This window comes from Elgaria multicarinata, chromosome 6 (genome assembly GCF_023053635.1).
Source record: "Elgaria multicarinata webbii isolate HBS135686 ecotype San Diego chromosome 6, rElgMul1.1.pri, whole genome shotgun sequence".
Lineage (NCBI taxonomy): Eukaryota > Metazoa > Chordata > Lepidosauria > Squamata > Anguidae > Elgaria > Elgaria multicarinata.
The window spans coordinates 88,058,083-88,071,541 of record NC_086176.1 but is presented as its reverse complement, the minus strand read 5'-3'; the positions used below and the strand labels follow the sequence as shown (position 1 = coordinate 88,071,541).

Below are 13,459 nucleotides of genomic sequence, written 5' to 3'. Positions count from 1 at the left end.
CTTTGCCATTTATCTGTTCATTTCTAAAAAAAATTAAATTGCAGAGCTGGTGGTCCAAGGATTTTACTCAGAATGACACTGGGAACCGAGATTACTACACTGTTCAAGGCCTCTTCCTATAGTGCAGTAGACCGAAACTTTCTGAAATGGGATCTGCCGCCAGAGCAGATTAGAACAAGGACTGAGGATCTAATCAAGAAAACAAAGCAAGTCTATGACAGGGTTGGGATGCTTGATATAGAAAAGGTCACTTATGAGAACACTCTACAAGCTTTAGCAGATCTAGAAGTGGAATATTCTGGTAAGTATGTCATGTTCAATATCAGTCTTAGTTTGCACCAGGAGGGAGGAATTAAAATCAGAATTGGAAGCAGTTAAACTGAAGAAATAATTTTTTTATATATAATCTGCTTGTAACTAAATATAGTAGCAGCACCATTTATATATTGCCTAGTATGGAATTGATTTTCTATGGCATGATTTTGTGATTATTTCAAATTCAGGTGGGAATTTGCACATGGAAAATTCTGAACTTCTGTAAATCAGCCAAGAAAGCACAGTATTTTTGCTTTGATGTGCAAATTGATATCCTAAAGGATCTTGACTTTTATCCATACAGTGATTAATTTGAAAATGCAGCTGTTATAAGATAAGAGTCTTAGAAAGCAGAGAGAGGTTACTGCACAAGGAAAGTCTAAAGCTCCTACTCAAATATGTAGCGTACAAATGTACTAGTAACATTTTTTAAAACTGATTTGTTCATAATGGGAAGGTCTCTCCCTCTAAATGGATTAAGATGAATTGGTTATCTGGTGTATTTTCTTTGCTTTTTGTCTTCTAATAGTGGAAAGAAGCATGTTAGATTTCCCCCAGCATGTCTCACCTGATAAAGATGTGCGTGCAGCGAGCACAGAAGCCGACAAAAGGCTCTCTCATTTTGATGTTGAGATGAGCATGAGGGAAGATGTGTTCCAAAGGGTTGTCCATTTACAGGTAAACAGTAAGATAGCAACTTAATAGGCATTTGCAAAGATCTTTGTAATGCCGGTCCTTGCAAATAGCTCTACATGTTCAGTGCTTTTCAGCATCTTTGTCAATTTTTCACTTTCAAAATGGTATGAAGGAGGATATAGGCTCTGTTTCATCAGAAAGCTGAAAGAAGGTTATGAGGTATTTAGTACCTTACATGCGGTTTTTATAGGAAGAAATGGCCCTACTCCACACAGCTGTTACAGGCATGGAGATTTAGGGATTGCATTTGGACCGATTATTCCATTTTGATTTTTTTAAAAAAATCTACCAAGCTTCTCTTAAAATATAACCCAAGTTGGGTTGCATCCAAACACACAAGAACAGAAATTAAAACAAACTACGAAGAAAAATTCACAATAACAAAAACAAAACTAATGAAAACAAATTAAAAACCATTCCAGAAATAGCTCATAAGGACAAGAACAGTAGAATATAAACAGACCAAGCAAAACACCAGGGTGGGGTGTGAGAATCCAGACATGTTATTCTGCCAATGGGAGCATCCCTGAGCATAGTTCCACTCAGAATATTCCCAGAATATTCCCAGAATAAGGTCCCTCAACCCTCTGGAGCAGATTTTTGGAGTGACATAAGGGAGAGCAGGGGTAGGGGGAACTAAATGGAAATAGGCTCCTACCCTGTTTAGACACCGTGAAAGCTCTACTGGATGAAAAGGTCCATGGGAGGGTTTTGCTGGATCCAACCCAGGGGCAATTTATATTGTCGTAGAGGCCTTCTGGGCAAGCCTGATGGGACTCCCCAGGAAGGCATTCCAGAAGATTGGCAGCACAGTTGAAAAGGGGCTGCTCCTAGTAGACACCCACCAAATGTCAATTGATGGGTTCACATGGAGTAGGGCCTCAGCTGAAGCACAATAGACAAATACAGGCAAGTGCTTCTAATTGTATTTCTGTTCCAGACTATTTAGGGTTTCAAAGTCCAAAACCAGCACCTTGAATGAAGTCTGGAAATAAATGTGCAACCAGTGCAGATCATATTAAATTGGAGTAATATGCTCCAATTCAGCAGATCTAGCCAACAATGTGGGGGCAACAATTTGCATAAGTTAAAGTCTGCCAACGCTTTAAGAACAGCCCTATATAAAATTTGTTACAGTATTTATATATTTATTTATTTATTTATTTATTTATTTATTCCATTTTTATATTGCCCAATAGCCAAAGCTCTCTGGGCAGTTCACAAATATTAAAAGTTGTCAAGTTTGGAAGTTACTAGACTGATTGTGACTAGAACGGACATCTCTAGAAAAGGATGCAGCAGCAGCAGTAGCCAAAGCGGATTCAAGTCTATCCTTGTCACCTGATCATCCAAAAGTAGTAATTAGTCCAGGAGCACCCCCAAGCTGTAAATGTAATTCTTTAGGGGATTTTGACCCTATTCGAAACAGATTGTAATTCTTAACTCCATATCAGCTGCTGCACGGACAAACACTATTTCTGTCTTATCTAGATTCAGTTTGTCTCCTCTATCCATACGAAGCTGCCTTATACTGAGTGAGATCATTGGTCCATCTAGTCCAGTATTGTCGACATGGCAGTTCCTCTCCAAGGTTTCAAGCAGGAATTTTCTAGCCTTGTCTGGAGGTGCTGGGAATTGAACCTGGGACCTTCTGAATACAAAGCATAAGGTCTAACACTGAGCTGTGCCCCCTCCAGTCCCTCGTGTTGATGCTTAATACTGTAGTTGTACATTGGCTGGTACATGCCTATAGATTGGAGGTTTGTTTATTACAAGTAATCTTGTATATATCACTTGTATAAATATATAAAACTTGTTAGTGAAACAAGCGCGTAGTTTTTCTCCCTTGCTGGTTCAGCTGACCCCGCATGCAAGTGCAGATCAGCTATGAGTGAGCTTCATCACTGGTAAATTGCTCCTGTAGCACCATGATTGCATCTTGGCCCCCAAAGGTTTAGTCTGCTTTCAGAGTCTCACTGTGTGATTGTCTGGGCTCAGATCCAGAGCCTGTGGAGTTACAATGCATTTGTATTTGGTATTTCTTGCTAAAAAGGATTATCCCCCAGTGCCTGTTGGTATTTGTCAATTCTTCTCTTATAGGGATATCCCAAAATACAGACTACAGTGTACAAATCCTCCTTTAGGTACAATTTTATGCATGAGGTAGAGAAAATGGATAATACTAGAAGCTGAATGGTGGGTGATTCCCTATGGAGTTCAATAGCCCTTATTCCCAGGAAAATGTGTAAAGGATTGTTGCCTAAATGTGATAGGGTAGTACTTACCCCCTTCTCCTTCTCTAACTTCTGTGTTTGCTGTAAGATGTATTTGATGCATATGTCAATAGAATAAGAGAATACATAGAACAGCTGACATACAGAGGTGGTTGCTGGGGAAGGTTGGTACAATTCCATTGCTTCATTTACTTTCCCCAGTTGCTAAAAATCTGCATAGCTGTTAATATAATATTCATTTGCTAATTATAGTACTGTTTGTGGTCTATAGTTAGCAGTGTGCAATGATGAAAATGAAGTCCTTTGGCTTGTAGTCTACAAAGCTGTAGTCTACAAAGCTGCTTTTAACTGGTATTGCAGATGCTTCACTTTTGTAAGGCCATTGGGTGGGCAGCTTTTATGCCCATTACAGACGCTGCATTTCCTATGCAGGAAAATTTGGTTGCTCATGTATGCATCCCATTTTGGCTACATGACAATAAAGGTTGCTTCAGATTAAAATTAAGCTAGAACTTTTAATTCTCTATGATGATTTGAGCTAATACTGCATATTAAGAGCCTTCCAGTGCAGCCCTGTGCATGTCTACTCAGAAGAAACACCCATTGAGGGTGTATAGGATTGCACCCTAAGTCTTGCCTGAGGTTTTCCCTGCGACATCTACCCCTCCTTTGGTTTTTGCCTTGAACTAACTTAACTATCACATGATGTTTTTCTGTCACAGTTGTGTGTTTTGAACAGGAAGATAACTCATCAAATTGCTTCTTCTAGTCTTGATGACAGTTGCATCACATTTGTGACACATTTCTTCCCTGTTCATTGGAGTGTGCGTGTTTTCCCTTTATATGAAGAAACAGTGCCAAGTCAGGATGCCTGTGTCTAAAACTGATTTTCGATAGGAGATGCTCAGTTGCCTAGAGGTGTTTTCCTGCAACTAGATTCCTGTTTTGCTGATGAGCAAAAGGAAGCACCCACCTTGGCCTCTGGGCTAAATACTTCCATCACCTTTGTTGAATTAACATTCCCACTCACAGGAGGTGCTTCTGTGCCATTATCATTCATCCCTCTGTCTCTCACCCCCTACATGCCATAGCCCACTCTTTTCATGAGGGTGCCTCAACCCTCTGGAGAGGTTTCTCAAGGATCAGGATAGAGGCTGCCAGAAGAAGGATGCAATGAGAAAATCACTGGCAATTCTTGGGATTTATTTATTTATTACATTTATAAAGGGAACACAAGGGAACCGTGAAGATGGCAGTGGGGAAACGACATTGATGGGGATCTCATCACAGTAGTAGGGATTAGCTTTTGACTGTTCTGGAATTTCTTGGAACCTATAGCTATTGACCATCGGCTATATGATTTCTGAAGTGTGTAGCCATTAAGTTTTGCTGTGAGATTTCCTGCAATAAAGAAGTCTCACTGATTTGGGTGTCCCATGTCAGTTTGCCAGAATGTGTGCTTATTCATTTATTTATTTAAACATTTATATCCCTCCCTATATCATTAGGATCTCAGGGCAGCGTACAGATAAAATCATACAAACACTATAAAACAATAAATATACATAGCTAAAAAAAAATTAAACCATTAAATCAAACTGCCCCAAATGAAAACTCAGTTGGTTTGTGTTGTCAATCTGTAAAATGGACTATATAGTGGGCCTGATTGTGGGAGAAATATTATCCATTCTGACCCCATGATTAACGGTGGCATGGGAAAAGAGGCCTTGAGCAGTGGGAGAGGATGGAATCTTGTGGCCAGGTTCTTAAGCCATGGTTAAGTGACTAGGAGCTTTATGTAGTTGGTCAATTACCGTGGCTGTTTTTGATGAACAAAACCAAACAAACTAGATTTGGGGTGGCAAGGAGCATTTTCTCTCAAGAACCATATCTCTGCAGTCACCCAGGAATTCTTGTGGCTTATGTATCATTTTGGACACCATCCAACCATTCTATTAGTGGTTTATCCGTACTCTCTTCCTGTTCTGAAATGTGTCTTACTCAACAAAGGTGATGATATCTTAAGTGTGTTGCTGTTGGCCCTGTATATTGAGATGTAGAAAAGGAAAGATCATGTTTTGTTTGCAAGCTTTGAAAGTAACTGAAGACAGAAGGATGCTTGACTGTTATTTTTGAGCAAAACGAGAGTGGAGTGTTTTTAAAGCTTAAACCATCTGTCTGCTTGATCAGCCATGTGACACCCTGATGTAAAATGCTTGGAAGTTACTCCTTCTCCCCTCTTCACTGACCCTTCCAAGCAAGCATGTATTAATTGCACCCTAATTTAGTTAAATATGCCATCCTAAAAAGAAATGCCTTTGTCTCTGAGCAATGTGTGATGACTCACCTGTAATATGAAACTTTATTTGCCCTTAACATTTGTTCCTGTGGAAAAGCCCAGTATGGTTTGACAGCTGGCAGGCTTCACACTAGAGTTCTTCTAACAAAACCAATATTTACCCATTAGTCCTTTATTAGTTAAAACTTTATTCTAATGTGCCATCAGTGCTGTGCCTGTTTGTGAAACAGGGCTAGAAACTATATTGCACACATCAGTAGGCAAACACTGTGAATTAAATACTTTCATTTTACAACTAAGACATGTACTGTAGTAGTCCCCATTCATATCTAGGTTCTGGCACAAACTCACTAGATCATCTAATGCAAGTTGTTAAGTCGTAGCCATGGCTCACCATGTGGAATATATTGATCTATCTTATGGGATTGTTGTAAGGATGATTACAGAGTAGATATGTGAAACTCTTTGAACACTCTAAAGCAGGCGCGGACAGACTTCAGGCTTGGGGGATCTACTTTGTTTTTTACTAGAACCCAGGACACTTCGATTAGGACCTGTCGCAAACAATAGTGGCTAGGGTAGCCAGATGCAAAATGGTAGCTTAGGTGGCAGAGCCAATTACCTCCTTGAACTCTGTAAGCCACCAGTACACCATATACCTGCATATACAAGTGCAAGAATACATCTAAGTCATTACAGATCAAGGATACAAAAAGCCATAAGGGTATGTTCTGATTGACAAAGATTTCTGACTTTCCATTGTTTAACAATCTACTGCATATCATCCAGTGATCTACCAGTAGATCCCAATCTACCTTCTGCCCACAACAGATCTGCATTAATGCTTTATGCACAATATTAACTTTTTGGAAAGCAATCCTGCTGTCTTGGGATGTAGTAGAATTTTGATACCTGCATTATTGAAATGATGCATGCAGCCTTATTTTTACAAGAAAAGGGTATACCAATTTTTTTAAAAAATAATGCTGTCAACCGCAACATATAAGTTACTTTTGCAGATGAGATATTGTTTTGATAGTGGAGAAAAGATTAATGTTTTTATTAGAAAAAATGATTAGTATAATAAGTCAAACTATAAAACCATTCCATAGTACACAAGAAATTAGGTAATAAGCAGTTCTAGTTATTACTGCAATGTTCACTGAGCTTTTAATATGATGCTACAAAATGGGTAAATGTTATTGTGTATTTGCATTTCAGAAAACATGTGACATTGAGGCTTTAAGGCCAGAAGCCAAAAGATACTTGGAAAAGTCAATAAAAATGGGGGAAAGAAATGGACTCCATCTTCCTACAGAAGTACAGAATGTAAGTGTGATTGTTATATTTCAACGATAAAAAAGGCAAATCTCATATATTTTATAAGCATATTTCAGTGCGGCTTACCCTTTGGAAAGTGTGTATAAAATCCCAGCCTAGAAAGTAAAATTAATTAAAAAAAACATTTCAAATTATGCAACTTTGTGGCCAGAGCTATTTGTTAGTTTATTTATTTGGCAATATTTAAAATTCTGCAATAAGCTGACAGTCAGATCTCTTTAAAATCTCTAACTGAGTCAACTGACGTCTAAAATCTATGATGTGTTTAGACCAGCACTGTCAAAAAATATTTTGCTTTTGATGTCTGGACTACCTGGTCTGGGTAGTGTTCGGCTACAGATGATAGGAATTATGTTTGAGTATTGCTCACTTCTTACCTATAGGTCGCTATTTCTCCCTTGCCAAGTGAAATATAGCCACACAGAGAAGCTGTTATCTATTTTGAGTTTATGTACAGATAGGAGTAGAAATCATGTTAAGGCTCAAAAAAATCATAGATTTATCTATTTTATTTTGTATTGCATTTCTATAACCCAATAGCTGAAACTCTTTATTTATACTGTATTGTATTTATTTTTGCAATGTTTGTTGATATAATATTTTGCTTATTGAGGAAATCAATCTTTGCTGCATCTCCTCTTCTCTCTCCCTTCCACTCCAGCACCGCACCAGTAAATATTAATTACTTCTTTATTTTATTACACTTGCATTCTGCCTTTTTCTCTAAGGAGCTCAAGAACACGTCTGTGACTTTCCACACATTTCTGTCTTCACAACGACCCTGTGAGGCAGGTTAGCTTGAGAGGAAGTGACTGACTGAAGGTCGCCCAGCCAGCTTCATGGCTGAGTGGGAATTTGAACTTGGGTTATAAGAACATAGGAAACTGCCTTATACTGATCAGATAATTGGTCCACCTAACTCAGCAGCAGCTCTACAGGATTTCAGGCAGGAAATTTTCCTGCCCTAACTGCAGATGCCAGTGATTGAACCTCGGACCTTATGCATGAAAAACATGTGCTCTACAGCTGAGCTACAGGCCCTACCCAAGGATCTCTCCAGTCCCAGCCTAACACTTGAACCACATCACTGCTTTTGCTCTCATTAGCCAATTCCTATCTTGCATTCAGTAGAACCTTTTACTTACAGTGTTCATATTCAAGATACTTAAAAAAAATACCCTTTAATATCCATATGACAAATGTGGAAATGCCAACAGACATTGGGTGAAATTGTATCCATCCATTGACAGAACAACATCCACCAGTGGAGCCAGACCCTTCCTTCCCCCTTCCCTGAAGGCCCCTTTATCTGCTCAAACGGTTTAGGGAACATCTGGAGCAGATTTTGTGGCATGCATAGGGACGTGCATAAGTCCCATTTATTTCAGTGGGCCTACTTTAAGCCTGACTAAGACTACAACCCGATGGTTACAGACAGAATAAGAGGAGGGACCATAGGTCAGAGCTGGAGCACCTGCTCCGCATGCAGAGGGTGCCAGGTTCAATCCCCGGCATTTCCTAGTAGAGCTGAAAAGCTGCTGCCAGCCAGTGTAGACAATACTACAGCTTCCTACAATTCACTGAAATTATCTTGTGTGGAGTGAGAGCAGGATCTCAGTATATGGGAGGGGAGGAGCGGAGCAGAAAGTTCTGTCACAGAAATGTAAGTCAGCTCACACAACATTAGATGTAGCCCAGTATCTTAGATATGAAAGTATACAATTGTCTTTAACTGAAAGTTTAAATGTTTCAGCTGAAGACATGTTGAAATAAATAAATTTGACATGCTAAAAGTGTTTTTCTTGGGGAATAAATTAGTATATTAAAACTGTTGTAGAATTCTGGTTTTTGTTTTCATGCAGATATCCCTCATACTTCTCCAGTTGTCTTCTCTAATGATTGGGACCGAAATTCATTTTCTGTAGCTTGATAACTTTCTTCACTTTGTTATCTCCTCTGTATGCTCTTTTCTTGTGTCTTTTAAAATTTGTGGTAAAATTGTGGACAAAATCATTGGAATGAAATGTATAATGTACAACAATGTATAATTGCTGTTTTTTTATCTATAAATTGATATTAAGGAAATCAAGATGATAAAGCAGAAACTGAGTGAGCTATGCATAGACTTCAACAAAAACCTCAATGAAGAAAATACATTTCTGATATTTTCTCAAGATGAACTCCGTGAGTACATCTGTTTAAGAATTGTTGTTGAGGAGAGATGTATAAATTTAAGTAACAGCCTCTATACTAGTAGCAGTCTTCTAAGTATATTTGAGCATTGCTTCATATGCTAATCAGCTTTATCATTTATTCCTCCACCATTTTGCTCCGATTTCCCCTTCATTTGTATTGGCCTGGCCGTTATATTTCCACAACTGTTGTTTCTTTAACATGTCCAATCTACTGTGAACTATTTCTCTGTTCTCAAGGTAGCTTTCCTGTCCCTAACTTTCACATTCTTACATAATATGTTTATACCTTGGACATCTAATATCTTCTTTTTACACATTCCTATTATTATAAATTCAGTGTATTTAAATTTGGAAGGATGCATATAAAATGTGTTTTCCTTTCTTAATGGATTAGTATGTTTACTTCTGTTTGTATTGTTAATAAATAAAATGTTTATATGAATTTATAGTCAGATGACATGTAACCTGTGATTCCTTCAATGCCTCTTGAGGGTAAAAACAAGTTGGTACTTATGCAGTTGTAATGACAGTCATTCCAAATATTGCTAAAGGGAATATCTGAAGAATATCCTTTTATTCAATCCTGTGATAAAATTTGTTTCTCAGGTGCCCTTCCTGATGATTTTATCAGTAGTTTAGAGAAGATTGAAACAAGCAGATATAAAGTTACTTTAAAATATCCCCACTATTTTCCTGTTCTGAAGAAGTGCAGTGTTCCAGACACCAGGCGAAAAATGGAAGCTTCTTTTAACACCAGGTGTAAAGAGGTACGAGAAATTTGTCCTGTCCATAATAGAGTGAGATAAAATGTAGGGTCAGTACTAACCAAGCAAGGTATGTGAAATGCCGTAGCTCAGTGATAAAACATGTACTTTGCCTGTAGAATGTCCCAGGCTCAGTCCCTGGCATTTCCACTGCAAAAAAGCAATCTCAGGTAGTATGAGAACTTGAAGAGCGGTTTGTTTTTGTTTGTTAGTTGACAGTCAGATATACATAGCTAAAGCATAAATTGACATTCCAGCATCAGAGGCAGTAAGCCTATATACACCAGTTGCTGGGGAACATGGGTGGGAAGGTGCTGTTACATCCCTGCACTGCTTGAGGGTTCCTGGTCGACAGCAGGTTGGCTACTGTGTGAACAGAGTACTGGACTAGATCCAGCATGGTACTTCTTATGAGTCCAGAAGGAATTACAAAATAAACTGATGACTAAAATTAAGAAAATAAGGAGTCTAGCCGTGTCCCTTTCTGTATTTCTGTTGTATCCGTGTTCTTAGCTGTAATACCTTCCTGTTAGCTTTTGTTAATTTAATTGCAGAGATGTAAAGGTTATTTAAATTGACAAGAGCATTGCAGACCTTTGAGGACAGGGCAATTTAAAACTCCTAATAAATAAAATACACATTTTCAAAATGGATATACCCTTAAGTCATGTGAATTCTCATATACTATTTATTTATTTATTTATATTGCACCATCAATGTACTGTACATAGTAAATGAATAAAACAGCAACACCCTGCCACATAGGCTTACATTCTAGTATACTGATATCTTGCACCCACTTCACAAAAGTAATTTCTGTGAATTATTGTCAGTATTGTCTGGCAGCAGATTTTAGGTAGGAGTTTTTTCCAGCTCTGCTAGGAAATGCCGCGGATTGAACCTGGGACTTTCGACATGCAGAGTAGGTGCTCCAGCACTGAGCCATGGTCCCACCTCTTATTCCATCTGAAATCATTGGGTTGGATTCAGACTTAGTCATGCTTAAAGTAGGCCCACTGAAATAAATTGGACTTAAGTTAGTCATGAATAACTTGCAGCATTGACTTCAATGGGTCTACTCTAAGCATGAATCCAACCCAATATAATTTTCTTTTCAGAATTAAAAGTACATAAATATCAACTTGCACATTTTGATTATTTCCTCCAGAGAACCTCAGGCCCAGGGGCCAAATCCAGCCGTCTTGGGGTCCCCAGAGGGTCACCTCCTTTCCCCCAGTTTGATGGTTTCCTGGCGTTTGTGCATTGTTTTCTAAGGCTTAGTTATTGGCAGTAAGAGCTGTAATACAATATGCTGGTATTTTGGCCCCATCCACCGCTGGAATGTAGTCCCTAAGACTTTATCTAAACTTCAGCTTGGCCCTTGATCTGAAAGGAGCTTCCTAGTCCTGCGCTATACTTCTACTCTCTAGGAAAAATGAGCTTCCAGAGAAAATCCACATATTTAAAAGTGTTGCCTGTTCTTATTTTACATACTTAAAAACAAATTTTCCTAAATTTGCCTACCTGATCATATTAGATTAATCTGGCTACTAGAATTGTTTAGATTACTAGATTAGTCTAGCTACTAAAGTTGTAGGTAAGCAGTAAAAGTACCTACAGAAAAGTTTTAAGCTTTTGAGATGCTTTACATGCCTTTCTGATTGAAGATATAACCGGACATAAATTAAAGGGATTAGTTACTGGGTAGGAAATAAGTTAGCAGGAAAACATACGTCTGCTTTGTTTAAAGAAAATTAATTACTGTTGATTTGAAGAAAATTATGTCAGGAGACAATTATAACACTAGTTGGCAAGTTTTACACTTGTAAAATGACATGTTGGCAAGTATCAAAATTACAGGGTATGATAACAGTTCCAGGAACTATCAAATAATGAGCATAATTTAGAGGACAGTAAGCCTGACTGATACCTCTTCAGACGAGATTTTTTCTCCTTTCCTCTGAAAATCTAGCAACCCAATGTTATGCTCAAATACAATAAGAATATACTGTGTTCTTTATTTTATTAGATCCATAGGATCAGAGAATAAGCTTATGTCGTGGTCACGATAGCACACACAAACCTATAAAGCTGTGAGTTTGTGTTGAGTTGTCCATTGGTCCACCTAATTCACTACTGTCTACTTGGACTGATGTCTGCTCTCTGAGACGTAGGCAGAAGATTTTTTCCCAGCCCTGGGCCATGAGATCCTTTTAACTGGCGGTACCACATAGTGAGTCTAGAACCTTTGGCAGAGAAAGCATACACCTTTCCACTTAGCTTTGCCCCTTTCCAAGTAGAATACATGTAAATTACAGATATTACAGATACTATGCTGCAAAACACAGAGGAACGTTCAACCTTTTTTTTAAAAAAAGCATTTACAATATTAAGCATGCTTCATTCAGAATGTGTGTAGTTATTTATGTAGCTGAAAATACACTTTGGTTTATTCTTTCCATTGTATGAAATGGCTGTAAACTTCAACTTTATTTCCCTAGGAAAATGCTAACATTCTTCAACAGTTACTTCCTTTGAGGGCAAAATTAGCAGAGCTTCTGGGATACAACACACACGCCAACTTTGTTCTTGAGCTGAACACTGCAAAGATCACAGACAATGTTACAGCATTCTTAGGTCTGTTCCCATGTATAAATGTAAAAATATTAGAAATGGTAACAAATCATGGGGAAGCATTTCTTGTGAAAATGAGCAATAGATTTCAGAGTTTTGTGGGTAGGGGAAAGAATCTGCAGAAGCGTTTTCTACTCAGAATCAAAAATCTATCAAATATAATTGTGATTACATGTATAGTTGGAATGATGGTTTATGAAATTTATTTAAAATCTACCTAACAGATTATTAATAATTTGCCAGTTAGAAGCAGAAGTAAACCAAGCAGTTAACATTCCTAAATCCTTTAGATTATGAATTGGCCCTGTGTAAAAAAAAAAAAAAAAGTGTGCATTTCCACCCACTCGGTTCTAAATGTAAAGGTGATTTATTGGGAATTCAAAGCCATAAAATGTAGCCAAGACCACGTCAATCACATGTTCCATGGGCTATGAATATAGATGTTCCCTAATGACACCAATCCAGTTGATTAAGGTCCTACTGTAGTTTTGACTATAGGGTAAATTAGCCTGCAAGAGGCATGGAGTTACTTTTTTGCTAAATGTGATGCCAGCTTTTAATTAAAGAGGAATTAGTTGGTTATTGAGTATTAACGAGGGATTAAATAGACACTTTCCTCCTAAAAGAGGCTTTTGCCAATTTATGGCATCAGCATTGTTCATTTATACTTAACAGTATTTGATGTTCCTGTTCCCGCTTTCTGTTCAACCACACACTGACCTGGTTTGCACAGTCTTTTTCAGCCATGGTGGCTTAAATAAGCCACTGTGGTTTGTGGTACATGCCAGGCGTCCATGCACTTCCATTCCATAACCTATACTCTACTTGTAGATTGTTGTGTCATCTGAACCCAATGAGCGTGGGTTGTTGGCCTAGTTAACAAACCACCTAGAACCCATGGGCTGTTTTAGGGTTATTCCAGGGTTTCTTCGCAAGAGGAAGAATTCTTTCTGAACAGAGTTCCGCTCTGGTGAGAAGAGA

At 38.2% G+C, this 13,459-nt stretch overlaps 1 protein-coding gene across 1 annotated transcript in view; it reads left to right on the top strand.

The window, feature by feature from the left end:
- Positions 1-13,459, top strand: part of NLN (neurolysin) — a 33,331-nt gene that overhangs the window by 5,358 nt on the left and 14,514 nt on the right. The window contains exons 2-7 of the mRNA XM_063128009.1: positions 45-301; positions 845-993; positions 6,766-6,873; positions 8,967-9,069; positions 9,687-9,847; positions 12,346-12,481. Coding sequence (XP_062984079.1) covers positions 45-301; positions 845-993; positions 6,766-6,873; positions 8,967-9,069; positions 9,687-9,847; positions 12,346-12,481 — 914 coding nt within the window. The remainder of the gene's footprint in view (positions 1-44; positions 302-844; positions 994-6,765; positions 6,874-8,966; positions 9,070-9,686; positions 9,848-12,345; positions 12,482-13,459) is intronic.